This window comes from Hoplias malabaricus, chromosome X1 (genome assembly GCF_029633855.1).
Source record: "Hoplias malabaricus isolate fHopMal1 chromosome X1, fHopMal1.hap1, whole genome shotgun sequence".
Lineage (NCBI taxonomy): Eukaryota > Metazoa > Chordata > Actinopteri > Characiformes > Erythrinidae > Hoplias > Hoplias malabaricus.
In genome coordinates this window covers 25218319-25235097 of record NC_089818.1, presented here as the reverse complement: position 1 = coordinate 25235097, position 16779 = coordinate 25218319, and the positions used below count along the sequence as shown (strand labels likewise).

Below are 16779 nucleotides of genomic sequence, written 5' to 3'. Positions count from 1 at the left end.
TGCCTTTCCTTAAAAATGACTCAGTTACATTGTTTATTTTTTTCCAATACTGTATACTTGTGTGTTTTTCGGTATTATTTATGTTTATTGTTTACTTTATACTCTTTGTAAGGTGTCCTTGAGTGACAGAAAGGTGCCTATGAAATAAAATGTATTATTATTATTATATCTAACCTTAGTCAAATCTGAACTGAAAATAATTTCTCACCTGAAGAGCCAGGATGCAGACTACAGACCTTTAAATCACCACTATTGTGTTACCAAATGCTAGAGGCCACTTTCAGGAATACTTTTTCATTACATTCTATATGGACAAAAGTTTTGGGACACACCTCCTAATCACTGGTCATTGCCACGGGTAAAATCAAGCTCACTGAATTTGAAGGTAGTATTTTAATAGGATGCCATTACTATGACGTTTCTTCCCTCCTACATTTCCCACATTAAAATGTGAGTTGTCTTATTGAAAAGTGTGAGAGTCTTGTTGCTATAGTACTGCAGACACAGCAGACAGGTGTTCGGTTCTTCTTAGGAAGAAACAAAAATGTAATATTAGAAGAGCACCTACCCAGGGATCTTTCTGATGTGGGCCACAACTGGGAAAGATGTGTCACTGTTGGCCAACTGTCTGTCTGTTCTGGTGAACTGCAACTGAACCAAAAGTGGCCCACGTATTCACAATGATCAAAGCAGGTTTGGCTCACTTCTAGCAAATACATGTCTGTGCTGGCCCTGGCAAAATGGATCTGTGCCAAGCGTGGCTTATGCCCGAGAGGTAGCCCTCATGTCTTAAGCAGACGCTGTCCATTCATGTGCCATCTTTCCATATGGAAAACACACCACAGCAGGAATGTGTAGTATATTACTTAGCATATTATATTATGAAAGTCCTGTGTGACTCATTGTGCACTATGTTCACTGAAGGCTTGTGGAACCTTTCGTCAAATGTTTTGGGAGAGCACACTGGTGTCCACATTGTGGTACAAGTCGTCTCTAAGTTGGTCAGGTTTGTGAGGAAGTACCTGCTACTTTACCCACTTTGTTACTGGATGTACATTGTCCTGGCTGTTCTCACAGAAGCTAAGAAAATGATAGTATTTCATTGGAAGCCTCAACTCTCTCTCTCTCTCTCTCTCTCTCTTGATCTGTTATAAATATAAAGTACATGGAGTTTTTAACAGCTCGAATTAATGCTGCTAGTGAAGCTAATATCAGGGTCTGATATAATGCAATTGACATTTTAAAGCACACAGTAAAAGTTCCCCTCTTGTGCGTTCAAAAAATTTAAGGTTAAAAATATTCTGTCACGTCTTAATCATTTCTGCACATCAGCACTTTACAAGTCTTCAGTTCTGAACGCACCACTCTGGAGTGAATTTGTTTTGGACAGTTCCTCTTTCACTGTAAGGGGAGGTTTATTCACTCTCTGAAATGTCAATTATGTTAAAGGTAAAGTTAATTCAGAGAAGAAATATTATGTAACAGGTGCTAGAACATCACCACTATTTTCACCAGAGCAGTCACAGTATATTGACGTGGTGATTTGACCTGCTGCTGATAACAGTTCAGTAAAACTAGGTTTGACTTTGTTTACATTGTGAACAAGCCAGGACATGGACAGCCCTTTTCCACCAAAGTGGAACGGGTTCTGTCCTATTTCACACACCTGTCAATTTCACAGCAACACACAGTGGAATACAATAAAGACAATGAAAAGACACTGAAAAGCATGAAACCAAATGAGGATGTTGCTCTATTCCTGCTCCATAGGTGGGTAATACTTATTTTTGCTGTAGAAGGAACTGAAAGTAAACACACACTGAAAGTGGTACAGAACTAAACAACTCAAGTAACAGATGAGTTTCTGTGGTAATTCAAGTAGTGAATTAAAACTTGACACGTTTAATTTCAGCCACGTACAAACAACGTTGTTTTTTCCCTCAAACATACCATTCCACCTTAAAAGTGGAGTGTCTGAATGTAAACAACCCACAGAACAGACTTTCCTCACACTCCTTGACCTAGACACTTAATGACATCTCTTAAGATGTCAACTGGCATTAAATCAGTGTAATGGATCTTGTACTAATCATTTTGGCACGTTTTCCACATCAGTGTCATTTTGTTTGAATATGCAAATCCTTATGTTGATTTTTTTTTTTTTTTACATTAAAGGGGTTAAGTGATGTGTAACAGTGGATTTTTATTCTTCCAGGTTTTCTGCATTTTACTGTGAAAAACGTGATGCATTAGGCACATTGTATTTCACAATTTTAGATTAGATAAGATTAGATTAGATAAGATTAGATTAGATTAGATTAGATTCCATTTATTTGTCACATACAAAGTTATACAAGTAAAACCTTGTAGCAAAATTACTTTTCGTCTGTCCACTCACATAAACAGGGGTTAGGTGTGCGCAACATATGCGACGGCAGCAGGTGCCCGCGCCATCTTAAAGTTAGAAGAAACAGCAGGGAAGTGGTGGTAAAAAGAAAAGGTCACAGACTGTGCCTTAAGGAAACACAGTGTGTGATCTTGAAAAAAACAACACCTATAGCACACAAGCAATACACACAGATAGTTTCAGTGACGTGAACAAAAGCAGTAGGAGGCGTTTTTGGGTGGGTGGGGGGCAAGGTGCAGTCTGTGAAAAAAGTCCGCAGAATGGTGAAGCGATCACTTGTCCTTGAGCCCAGCAGTTCAACAGTTCAAGACGGGAGGGTGCAGCAGATCTCCATAGCAACTGTTCCTCCGGGGGAGTTTGACTATCAGCAGATCAAGGCTGTTGGTAGCTGGGGCAGCCAAAACAGATAAGTTCAGTTTGTTGAGATCAGAGACCTGAGCTGAATTTTGAGCTAATAGTCCCTCTGATTCAAAGTTCCATTTTTGCACTTGTCTTCCAAAAGTTTAATCTTGGAGTTCAAAGCCGTTCGGTGCTCCATGATGGAATCCAAGCTTCTACTCACAGTCCCAGTCTGTGTGCCAACTGCTCTGTCTATCCCATCAATCATGTTGGTCAGTTTCTTTGGACTGTTTACAACTGACTCAACTCTTTTAATTTCCCGATAAAAAGGGCACCGTCAATCCAATCAGCAGAAAGCCCACGATCATAAATCCAAATAGGTATACATCTTCAATGTCCTCAATGGAAAGAGGAGCCAGACACACCACACGCCACCTCCACATCCATCCATGGCATATCCAGCCGGCGTCGTTTCATTGGGGCAGGTGGGCTCCCCCGAGCCCAAGCTCCTCCATGAGAAGATGGTGTCAACAGCGTTGAGAGACCAGTTGATCAATTCCATTCCTAATTTTAATTTGAAGAGCGGTGCTAAGAGAGTCTCTGAGGGTAGGCAAGACAAGACCAGAGAAGCCAAGCAGGAAAGATAAGGAGCGGAGGTTTTTTTTTTGTTTTGTTTTTGTGTTTTTTGACAAGATTGACTGCTGTCAAACCACATGCGCAATAATTCACAACTTATTAACTGGGCTTGTATCCGGAAGGTTCGATCCCCAGAGCCGGAAGGTCATGACTGAAGTGCCTTTGAGTAAGGCACCTAGGCCCCATCTGCTCCCTGGGTGCCGTGTCTAGGGCTAGGGCTCCCTGCCCCCTGGTGAATGGATAAGCAATTACAGACAATAAATTAATGTATTTACTATCAGTGGTGATGTTTTTTTTTTCTTTTACAGACTGAAGAAACGCTGAGAATACAGGGAATTAGTAACGACGCTACCCTGAGCTGGAGCGAGACAAACGGAAACATTTTCATTTTGCAGTAGAAGAGGACACTGAAATCAGACGGGGGTGGGGGTGTAAATCTAAAAAATACCAATTTTAAAAGCATTATTTTAACAAAAGCATGATGAAATAGAGACCTATGACATACCTATGAAATACAGACCTATGACATTGTGGCGGACATATCCTCCTGAATTACAGAGTGTGTTCCTAAATCATAGCCATAACATAAAATTAGCTCAGTGAAAAAAGATGATATTTTGATTTCCTTAATTGCATTTAGGGTCAGCATTCTGTTTTCACACAAACTGGTGATGCTCCATGGTGTAAATTCACAGTGTCACTCACTTCGTTCTCTAAGTCCACTCATGGTTCCCTCATTGACCAGCAACCACCGCTGGCCCCATGTTTCACGGAGCCCCTGTGCAAAGATGACAAATGAATGGTGTTTGAGGCTGAGCATTGAATACTGTGCTTAAAACTACTATTTATATATTCAGAACTAACTTTATTTCATTAGTTTAATACAGTTTGTCTAAATCATTCACTCAATAACTCAGTAGAGTTTGTAGTTCGTTTGTTGTAATTTTGTTGTATTTCAAAAGAAATACCTATTTCCTATGACTGTGGCTTTCTGTGGAGGCTTTCTAAATCCCGATGTACTGTAGTTGCAGGGAAATTTAACAAGCAATTGGGGGGTTTTTCTTGAATAGTATATATTAAAGGCACAGAGTAGCAGCATTAGTTGTTATGAGATGGTGATGTCAAATGTAAAATAAACCCAGTCAGTTGGGCCCACCTTGTTCCCTCCTCCTCCTGGCTCCTCCTTGTTGTGACGCTTCTGTTGTGACATCACAGACACTCTCCTCGTTTCTTAATATGCAGTGAAAACTGTTGTGAGCTGGCAATCGGTTCTAAACATCAAGTAAACTGCAGAGAACCAGGTTTAAATAAAAAAAATAATAATAATAAAAAACTTGTTACTCTTAGAAGGAGTTATTTTTGATCAATAAATAATTTACTATTTTATTATTTCTTGCTCATATTATGTTTCCTGGCCTATGCCAGATCTAGAATGCAGCAGTATGGGCTATCTTCAGTATTCCTAGTTTCACCCAGAAAACCCACAAACCCGCATGTGTTTTTACATCGCAGACAGAAACTGCACAATCCAGAGGAATTGAGAAAAAAAGAAAAACATTGAATTAATAAAATGTGTATCAAGGACATTAAAAAGTCTTACTGTCTTTGCTGTTCCTGAATGTTCATTTCACAGTCTCCTCCAGGCACTGTTCAGTAACTGCTCCACAAGCAGTGAGTCAACTTTCTTACAAATGTAAGAGTATAAAGCCCAACAGATTCAGAACAGGTTCTTAAAGGACTGAAAATGACCAAGACCTGACCCCCTGGCAGAGTCAGACATATTTAGTCTGAATGATTTAAAGCCATTTGTATTTAAAGCTGCTTTAAAATAAGTTCAAGTATTTAAAATGATCCTGTTTTGCACCACTGTATTACATCGTTATATATATTATACGCTGATAACATTACAATCAACAGCCTTCGCCATTCACACCAGCACATGTCTCAGGTGCTCAATAGATTGAGATCTGGGGAGTTTGGAGGCCACATGCATCAATTAGTCTTGGGGCACCAAGGGTTCCTACAGTTTTCATATGTATACTTTCATATGTATAGAAAAAAACATTACTCATACTAGCCATAGTATACACCCCATTTCATCTCCAAGATTTATGTTCCTCTTACACAGTTCTGTAATAAAATCTTACAAATATTCACCTCTCTTTCTGGTGAATAGAATGTAACGTACCTTTAGAGAACAACACTCTTGTAACTTTAAAGATACATTTACACTGTTTGTTAGTGACAATAACGCACCTCTAATGTACTTTTTCTCTGAGAGTGTGTGAATAAATACATATTAAAGAAGCAGTCTGTTTAATGAAAGTAACACTATTACTCTGCACGAGCAACACCAACATTTAACCTTATTTCTATAAACATTAACCATATTTAAATCATAGTTAACTACTCTGTGATAGTCTAATTTACCTGGACTTGTGTTTCTGTGTTTATTTAATGTTTCCAACGCTGTGAAGAAACAGAAAATAACAGCAGAAAAATAGCAATTACTGTCCCCAAATCATTAATTTATTCATGTTTTCTCTTCATAAATCACAACCTTCTTCAAAACGTGCACAGGTGAACCAGCCCCATGTTCCGCTTCCGTAACGGCCACATTTACCTATTAATCATCAATGCAAATAACCTCCTGAATATTTAAATATGGGCTTCTCCGTTCATATTTGTGTGAGAGCTGTGATTCTGTGTGAGTAGTTACACATGTTTAGGCTTGTTATTACACAACTACTGCCAGCTCAGAATGATTTACTGTCTATTATTGTCTATTTATTATAAAGTTTAATTGTTTTGAAAAGTGCAATATATTCTTTTTTTTTTTATACATTTACTTGAAATTCTAAACTACTGCTTTTTAAAGCCACAGTGGGGCAGTGATGGTGAAGGAGGAAGTCAGAACATAGAGCAGGAAAGTAATAAACAGAAACTGAACAAACTGCAGAGAAACACCAACTAAACTTTCACACACAAAGTAAGCACATTAAGTACATCGCTGTGTGTTCTAAAAGTTCCACAAAAGCATTTTCACAAAGATTTTGTATATTTTTGTCTATATTTCTCTGTTTAAATATTTGAACAAAGTGTAGAAATTCTTAAGTTCATTTGTGAACTGTGACTAGTAAAAAATACACTGTAACACAGATTTGATGAGCAAAGTTAATATAACTGTATGAATGAGTGAGTTAGCAACTGTCCACTCAGTTTTACATGTATACTGATCTTAAAGATCTGCCAGAGTAAGCATTTACCAATGTTAAATTCTATCAGTGTTAATGCTGCCTGCTCTGCTGAGACAGTACATTTCAAATCTGTGAATGTTTGACAGTGTCATTGTCGTCTTAATGCAAACACAGCATCAGGAGAGCAGCAGTAGTATTAGCATGAAGCTAGCCTGGTTAGACAGGGTTTAGAGTCCCCTGAAATGGAGGAGAACTGAGAGGTGTCCAGCAATGAAACTTTAGCCAATGTCCCCCATGACACTGTACTGAGGACCTGCGGTGGACAGTGGCTGCAGCTTGTTTCAGTAACTAACACTTCCTTTATAAACTATAACACAGTTCAATTTTATAATTAGGTTCATGATTTTCATCGCTGTAGAGACATGTGACATGTTACATAACTTTCCCCTGAGAAGCTCTGTCACCCCCAACAGGGCTTTAGAGGCCAAATGGACTGAAAGACAGTGTGTCTTTAGGGAGGTGAGTGATGACATCATATCACACTTATTGGTTCTGTGGCTGATCTGACATCACAAACCAAACCTAGTCCCACCCACTAAAGTTCCACCAGAGAAAACTGCATTAAAAAATAAATTTAAAAAAAAACTCTCAAAAGAGAAGTCTGCATCATTCTCTCTGTTCCTCAAGAGCACATTCTTCATAAAATACAAATCCAAAATGTCTGGGCACTGTCTTTGTTTTGTTTTAATTACATTGTATTTATCTTTGTCTTTATGAGTTAGAAAGAAATAATGAAAGCCTTTTGGGGTGTTTTCATAGTTTTTTTAATGAACCAAACGGACAGAGGAGGGATTATTCAGAGCTTCCTTCTTACTTCTAAAAACGAAGCTTCTCATAAACTGTAACATGGCGCTGATGCTCCAGCTGATCTTCACTCTGTTCACTCTGAGCTCCAGCACAGGTAAGAACTGAACATCTCTGAAATGAATCTCTGAAGTGTTTAGTGTCTGAGTAATGTATCATTTCTGAGGAGGGTCAGTTTCACAGACGGTGCTGACGTTGTTCACACTTCATGACACTGCTGTGTAGAGGTTGGGCTTAAACTAAATGATATTTTAAGCTCAATAACAAATTAAACACGTTAAATTACAGTTAACACACAGTCAGATGGAGTAGTGTCTGAAGATGTTTTACTTGATGAATAAGTGAAAATAAGTGAATACTTAAACGTACGTCTGCACATTAATGTACATATGACTTGGTTTGATTTATTAGTATTTCTATATATTTAATTTTAAATGGGAAATATACAAACTGGATTCCAAAAAAGTTGGGACACTAAACAAATTGTGAATTAAAACTGAATGCAATGATGTGGAGATGGCAAATGTCAATATTTTATTCATTGGAAGACCAATTAACACTAATTAGGTCAATTGACAACATGATTGTGTATAAAAAGAGCTTCTCAGAGTGTCAGTGTCTCTCTGGTAAGAGGATCACCAATTCCACCATTGTTGTGCAGAAAGATAGTGCAGCGATACCAGAATGGTGTTACCCAGCGTAACATAGCAAAGACTTTTAAGTTATCATCATCAACCGTGCATAAGATCATCAAAAGATTCAGAGAATCTGGAACAATTGCTGTGCGTAAGGGTCAAGGCCGTAAAACTCTACTGGATGCTCGTGATCTCCGGGCCCTTAAACGTCACTGCACCTCAAACAGAAATGCCACTGTCAAGGAAATAACAGAATGGGCTCAGGAATACTTCCAGAAAGCATGGTCAGTGAACACAATCCACCGTGCCATCCGCCGTTGCCAGCTGAAACTCTACAGTGCAAAGAGGAAGCCATTTCTAAGCAAGCTCCACAAGCTCAGACGTTTGCACTGGGCCAGGGGTCTTTTAAAATGGAGTATGGCAAAATGGAAGACTGTTCTGTGGTCAGATGAGTCACGATTTGAAGTTCTTTATGGAACACTGGGACGCCATGTCAACCAGACCAGAGAGGACAAGGATAACCCAAGCTGTTATCAACGCTCCATTCAGAAGCCTGCATCACTGATGGTATGGGGTTGCATGAGTGCTTGTGGCATGGGCAGAGAACTATGTTCAGGTTCTAGAACAACATATGCTCCCATATAGATGTCATCTCTCTCAGGGAAGACCCTGCATTTTTCAACAAGATAATGCCAGACTACATTCTGCATCATGGCTACGTAGGAGAAGGATCCGGGGACTGAAATGGCAGCCTGCAGTCCAGGTCTTTCACCTGTAGAGAACATTTGGCGCATCATAAAGAGGAAGGTGCGACAAAGAAGGCCCAAGACGATTGAACAGTTAGAGGCCTGTATTAGACATGAATGGGAGAGCATTCCTATTTCTAAACTTGAGAAACTGATCTCCTCTGTCCCCAGACGTCTGTTGAGTGTTGTAAGAAGGGGGGATGCCACACAGTGGTAAAAAATGGCCTTGTCCCAACTTTTTTGGGATTTGTTGATGCCATGAAATTTTGAAACAACATATTTTTCCCTTAAAATGATACATTCTCTCAGTTTAAACTTTTGATCTGTGATTTGTTTTCTATTCTGAATAAAATATTAGATGTTGGCATCTCCACATCATTGCATTCAGTTTTTATTCACAATTTGTTTAGTGTCCCAAATTTTTTGGAATCCGGTTTGTACATATATTTAGACAAATATTTTTTTCTTTATTTTTAATGTCAAACACATAAACAGAAACTGATAAACAGGGCCATATTTACTTTCAGTTTTTTCAAATTAGAACATCAGCAAATATTTCACTGGAACAAAGATGTACAGCTGTAACCTAAAGAAGAGTGCGCTGACCTGACTGAAGTAAACCTAGGTTTAAACCTAAGCCTAATAATTAAATATTGATTGCTGTATTTTTTAAAACCAAAATTTTCCACAGTTGAGTCTCCTCTATTTCCCACTTCTCCTGCTGAGTTTTATCTGAATAAAGATTAAATATGTGATCAAGCTGTAGACTAAATACACCTTTTTGGTTCTAATTATTTTTCTGAATTTCCGATTAATAGCTAACTGCCAAATTAGAATGATTACTTTTTAAGTACTTGGAATAAATGAAAATAGTTGGGTTTTTGTGTAAAAGGGCACTTTAAAGTAGAAAAATATGTGGTTTTTGACCCTAAGATAGTTCAAATGTAGACACTCAGTTTTTTTTTTTTTCACAATAAATGACTCTAGAGAAATCAACAGTGAACCACAGATGTTGATTTATTTATAGAACTTTACCAGAAAAGGTTGAGTGCTCCAAATATATTTATTTTGATATTTATTCAAGTCTAAAAAGAGAATCACATGTGGTATTTCATAGTATTTTTTTTTTTTGGAAATCAAAATCTATTTTTTCATAAGTTTTTTTTGTTTTGTTTTATAAATTACTTCAAATATACATTGCATGGTTTATGTTTGGGCCGTGAAAAGCCATATTGGGCATTATTAGGTTCTAACAAGCAAAAATAGACTTACTAGGAATGTATATATTGGTCCTTTTTTTAAATATTTATTTCCTTTTATAAAACATAAGATAAAAACTTCATACAATATTTAGAAAAAAAAAATAAGGATCGTGGAGCTGCATCATCATGAAAGGAAGGCTTTTAGATTTTGCGAAACACTTCACCAAACTTTTTTTGTGTGTGTGGTTGAACTGTGAGTCAGACGTTCTCAAACTTTCGCACATTTCGCAGATCACAAAAATATGGCGGCAGCGTCTCGTGTGCTTCGCGCTATCGGGAATGTGCCCAGAACAGCCAAGGCGTCTCTTGAATTCGCACGCGGGGATCTCGCTATGACCCACCGGCCTCATTGCCTTGCTGTGCCCAAAATCTTTGGGAACCACCGCCTTAAATGATGGTAAAGTTTCCTATCGTGTTTCCTGTGATGGTAACTACAAGGAGTCGGCAGCATGCTTTGCAGAAAACTTTGGACTGAGCATGGCCATCTCATTTAAAACCAAAGTATTCCCACATCCTGTGTCTTCCTTTTTGGTACAAAATTTTATTGCAAAAATGCATATTGTGATAACTATAAAAATATGATTAATCACGCAGCCTACTGCATATAAACTCATCAGCCATAACATTAGGGACACCTCCATGTTTCTAAACTCACTGTCCATTAACTTAGCTCCGCTGACCACATGAGCAGCAGATTATACAGTTATACTGGAGTCCATCCACCCTGACTGCTCCCTTTCACCCTGTTCATCAAAGGTCAGCACCGCCACAGAGCATGTATGATTTGGGTGGTGGCTTTTTTTAAATCCCTCAGTGTCAGTGCTGGACTGAGACTAGTCTACCAACCAAGAACCTCCAGCATTTAGCATGCTGTGTCCACTGACAAAGAACTAGAGGATGACCACCACACACTGCGCAGCATCAGATGAGCTAATGTCTCTCACTTTACATCTACAAGGTGGACCAACAAGATGTGTGTGTTTAACAAAGTGGACAGTGAGTGGACACAGTGATTTAAAACTCCAGCAGCACTGCTTTATCTGATCCACTTGTTCCAGCACAACACACATTAACACACCACCACCAGATGGAAGTGCTGTACTGAGAATGATCCACCACCCAAAGTGGAGGTGTCCAGTGGAGGTCCTGAACATTGAAGATCAGTGTGAATTAAACTATACAGAGCAACAAATGGTTTGGTGGTCTGTGGAAATCAAAGAGTGGAAAGTGATTGTCGAAACAAGGATGTCGTCATAAAGTTATGGTTGATCTGTGTATACACTACACTACGCAGCAACGCAGCAATGGCATTTAAGGCCATATACTTGCAAATGTAAGCAAAATTTCGACATCACCCCAATACATTAAACATATACGTTTGAATGTGAAAAACTGCCCATCCCCTCCCTCTCTCCCCTCTATTGCTTCTCCACACTGAATGACGGGTCAAGAGAGCCCACATTCACCATAGCCCCCGTTCCCTCCACTCTCTCTGCCTCTCCACACACACATACTGAGAGGCTCACAAAGAGTGGGATTCCGTGTTTGATACAAGAGACCATTTTAGTATTGTAAATTTGGTTTTGGAGCAGATGAACAACAAATGCTCAAAAAAAGAACTCTGGACAATCTCCTGATTAAAATGACTCTCCTTTTGAAGGGAAATATTCCCAACATTCCAAGATATATAAAGTCAGCTGGAACAATCACAAAATAAATAAACGACTTGTCTTTGTCTTTTTTTTTTCTACAGTGTCCAGTGATGTGTTTGGGTTGGTTGGTCATGCTGTTCAACTCAACACACAGGCTCATGTACCGGAGTTTACTACCTTTGCCTGGGTGTTTAATGAAACAAAAAATATTGTAATATATTTAAAAAAACATAAAGACACAAAAAACCTTTAGGGAGGTAGAGTGGAGTTCAATGAGGAAAGCTACAGTCTGACACTGAAGAACTTACAGAAGAATGATAGTGGAGTCTATAAAGCAAAAACATCAGGCCAAGAAGTGAAAGTAGTTGCCAATTTCACACTCTCTGTGCTGGGTAAGTTTTTTAAAATGGGAACCAAGTACAAAAATTGCAGTCTAGTCAATCATCATATTTTCTCTCTTATTTTGCTAATCTCTTTGTTCTCTGGTTTTTTTATCCTCTTTGCAACTTCTCCCTGCTTTCTGTCCTTTTATGTGTTTTCTGTTTACATATACTATGGAATAAGAGTTCCCAAAGACTGTTGTTTAATCACTATATAATACAAATTTCTTGGGGTTTCGCCATTTTGTAGAAGTATCTGAAAACATAGTGGACAATTTTCAGTGCACTCAAACAATCCCACAATGCACTGCAAATGATACAACCCATGTAAACTACACATTGGGATACCCACAATGCTTGGTATCATTTGGTAAACACCTGCAGGAGGTAGTGATCAAAATCATTCACTACCTTACTGAATTCAGTTTCGTATAATAGTGCACTGTATAGTGAGTAATATAGGGAATAGTAAATAAGGACCTATTTCAGGCTTGTCTCCTGTGTCTGCCCTATGCCCCTGCTGCTCCAGGTGTCCCTTGTTTGTTATTTTTTCTTCATTGCTGTGTTTGTCTGCAATCTTTTGCTTTAATGTCTAGTCTTTGCATCTAACGGCCTGAGTCTGTTTTCTTGGTGCACCTCTCTGTGTTTCTCTTGTGATTCTTTGAGTCAGATTTCTGTCTTTGTATTGTTTTACTCTTTCTTGCGCTGTCTATCTTGAGTATTACACCTTAGTGTTCCTCTTTACATTAATCTGTCTTGTTCTCTGTTAAATTTCCTATCTCTGTTCCCTGGTCCTTGTCCGTGTACCTTTCTTTAATATCCTTAGTCTCTGCTTTCTATTAATATTCATTGTTTTACTGCATAATCTGTATTCCTTTTTGCTTCCTTCTTTGCCATAGAAGTCCAAACTTTAGAATTAAGATGATTTTGGCCCCAAATGCATGCAATAAATCTACCCCTCAAACCTCTACCTCTAAACCTTTACAAGCCTTTCATCCCCTTCATCATCATGGGGAATAAAATGGATGAGCTGATTGCACTGACTGAGACCCAGCATCGGAAATGCAGTGTACTGTGTTTTTCTGAAACATGGCTTCATGCTGATATTCTAGACTTTAATGTCTTGATTCCTGGCTTTCAGATGGTTCAGCGTTACAGAGATGCTAAACTGAGTGGTAAGAGGAAAGGTGGAGGCATTGCATTGTTTGTTAACAACATATGGTTTACACTGGGACATGTTACTGTGAAAGTGCGTCACTGTTGCTTGAACGATGAATTTAAAGCTGTCAGCTTACGCCCGTACTATCTGCTGAGGGAATTAATGACTGATATTGTTGTAGTTGTTTACATCCCACTGGCAGCTATCGCGGAAGTGACATGTGACATCATACACTCTGTTATAGCGAGACTGCAGACTCAGAATCCTAACAGCTTCATTGCCATCTCAGGAGATTTTAATCATGTTTCAGTCTCCTCTTCACTACCACATTTCCTCCAGTTTGTGAAATGTACATCCAAGGAGAACAGAGTGCTAGATCTTTTGCATACAAATGTGAAGGACTCTTACAGTTCACATGCTCTTCCTCAACCTGGTTCTACTATCTCCTACATACCGACCAGTAGTCTTAAAGAAACCTGTGGAAAAGAAAACAAACAGGAGGTGGACACCAGAAGTAGAGAAGGCTCTGCAGGCTTGCTTTGAGACAACTGACTGCGGAGTTTTGTGTGAACCAGCTGATGAGGACATAAATGGGATTACAGACTGCATTACAGTCTATATTAATTTCTGCACTGATGCTGATATCCCAGTCAACATGTGCGTTGTTTCCCCATATGTTAAACAAGAAGAAGCAGGCCTTCAAGTCAAAGGACAGGGAACAATTTAGGAGGGTACAAAGGTTGTGTGAGATTTCCCAGCATATCTTCAATCTGAGTTTCAAGCAACAGCGAGTTCCAGTACTCTGGAAAACATCCTGCCTGGTTCCTGTCCCAAAGATGTTGTTAGTCGCCTCTTTGTACAACGACTACAGGCTTGTCACACTCACATCCCACATCATGAAGGACCTGGAGTGACTCACTGGACCGGGCTGCTCACTGGGTTTTAAGGTAATAGTCAAAGGAAGGACACCCAACAAACTCACAACTGTAATGGACAACATATCTCACCCTCTCCAGGACCTGATTTATTACCTTTATTACATGCAATGGAAAAAAACTTTATTTAGTAACATCCATGTTACAATGCCAGAAAACTACTGCACATCACACTTTCTTATAGATTACTTTTGATATATCCTTACTCTTATTTTTATTCCTATTGTAATATGTCCTGTTTTTTACTGTACTTGTGCTGCTGTGACACTTCAATTCCCCCATTGGGATTAATAAAGTGATCTATCTATCTATCTATTCTACTAAAAATCTGGTGTTTATGCAGTGTTTATAAATCTGGCGGAAAGTTTGTCCATTTAACTGGTAAATTACATGCAGTTTGCTTGTGTTTTTAAGAAAGGTTTTATGAATGAGGCTCATTAACAGTTGGCTTGGTAGCATTAATACATGCATTTTTCAACTTCAGTGGTCCCAAGACAGCAGGGATGTTGCCTGGCTTGGCCCTCCAAAGTGATAGCCCTGATCATTTTTAATGCGCCTCGAACCTCGAGAGAGGAAGAAATACAGAGAGAGTACAAGGAAGAAAATGCATGAACCACGTCCATAAAGGCTGATGTTTTTGGAAAAGTGTTCAGGGTATAAATGCGTATGAAGCTGTACCCCAAAAATTATAGGAATGCTAGTCATTCAGAGGTACAGGATGAGATCAGGATGAGAAGTAGTTTGATTGAGGGTTTTAATGAGTGTGATCAGTGCTGAGTGATTTATCTTGCCTAACTGTCTGCATATGTTTTACCCCAGACCCAGTGGAGGCTCCAGTCCTGAAATACCAGCTAAACAAGGAAACCTGTAACATCACTGTCTCCTGTAGAACTCATCACCTCTCTATAAACTCCAGCTGTGATGAGGAAACCTGTGAAAAGAGGAAAGAGACAGCATTTGAAGGTTGTGTTCTTACACTGTTTGTCAGCAACAGTGCCATCATCTGTAACCATAGCAACCCAGTCAGCTGGAAGAGGGATGTTTTGGAGATGGAAAAACTTAAACTGGACTGTGCTAATGAAGGTGTGTATTGAGACACAGTGCGTCCCAAAAGTAGAGACAGAAAAGAAAACAAACACCCATATACAATTGATGATGATAAGGGAAGAGTGAAACCTGTTTATCCATGGCTCCCACATGGCTTCCCAGGATCTGATACAGCAGTCAAAACCAGAGAGGAAAATTGATTCTTGCGATCTGGTTCTTTTCAGCCAGTCAGTCAATGGCTCAGTTCATCAAAAAAAATCTCATTGTTGTAAAGACAAGGAAATAGATAATAGAAAATAGAAAATAGAGAAATAAATAAGCAATTATATTAATGGTAAGTGAAATAAAAATATATATTTAAACTTGGGTGTAGACAGTTGGGTGACAATTTGTGTGTGTTGTGTGTTTCAGACTCAGTTTCTCCCTCTGCTGGTGTATCTGTGTGTTTACTGAAGATTGTGCTGTTTTCCACTGCTCTGATCCTCATGGTGTCTGCAGTCGTCACTGTCCACATCAGAGGAAGACTCAGGAAATCATCTTAAACTCATACTGTTACACAGTTAATTACAGCTGTTACAGCTTAAAACATTCTATTATGTAATCTCTCATTATAATTTTTTTTGGACCAACTGAAATCTGAAATATATTATTTTGTGGCCTCAATATATTATTTAGTGGCTTCAAAATACTATTTCGTGGCCTCAAAATACTATTTTTTGGCATCAATATGTTATTTTGTGGCCTCAAAATACTATATAGTGGCCAAAACTTGCTAAATAAACCCACCATGTTACCTTAGGGGCTCCGTAAATTAATGTGTTATACAGATTAATTGCCTATTATTTAAACAAAAAAATAATGAGCATTAGCCAATAACAAAATGTGATCTCTAGTTCCACTCGCGAGTACAAACTCCCGAGGACGCTGTGGTCGTCATGTAATTGGAACGTACTTGATGAGTCACAGTCTCATTGCCGCAAAAACATTAATAGCACTGAGGTTGGTGCGAAATGCATTCTGGGATATCTGACTCAAGTCTACAGAAGTCACGTCCCAGTGCATCCTTGACATTACGGGCGGAGCAAGAACACGTCTGGGTATTTGAACTGTACTTGGCTAGATGCGGAACAGAAAAGTACTTGGGCTGAGACTGATGACGTTTCCAAAGAATACAAGTACAGACAAGAACACGTATTGATGGCTAAGTATGGAACGCCATTGGGTTCTAAACGTGTGAACACATGCACGTTAACACGTTATTAAAAATGTGCGTGTTAAAACGTAAAATTTTGACCAAAAATGACATGTTTACACGCTTCTTAAGGTTTTCGCCAATGGGAGGCCTCAAATCCTTGCGTACTTACATTTTCATAATAGGATTTGCATCAACCACTGTAGCTGACACAAAACATAAATCCTTTGTGAACGTAGTCCCTACGTTTCATCTGAATTATTCATAGTGAGCTAAGTGCTGACCTATGGCTACGTTGAGCCCTTCATGAACAGTGTGAAGACAGCAA

The 16779-nt window shown here is 38.9% G+C and overlaps 1 protein-coding gene across 1 annotated transcript; it reads left to right on the top strand.

The window, feature by feature from the left end:
* The first annotated feature begins 7485 nt into the window (after positions 1–7485).
* Positions 7486–15801, top strand: LOC136675358 (SLAM family member 7-like). The gene is given in 4 exon segments (XM_066651861.1): positions 7486–7540; positions 11840–12130; positions 15032–15295; positions 15671–15801. Coding segments are annotated over 4 exon segments (741 nt in total).
* The last annotated feature ends 978 nt before the right edge of the window (positions 15802–16779 follow it).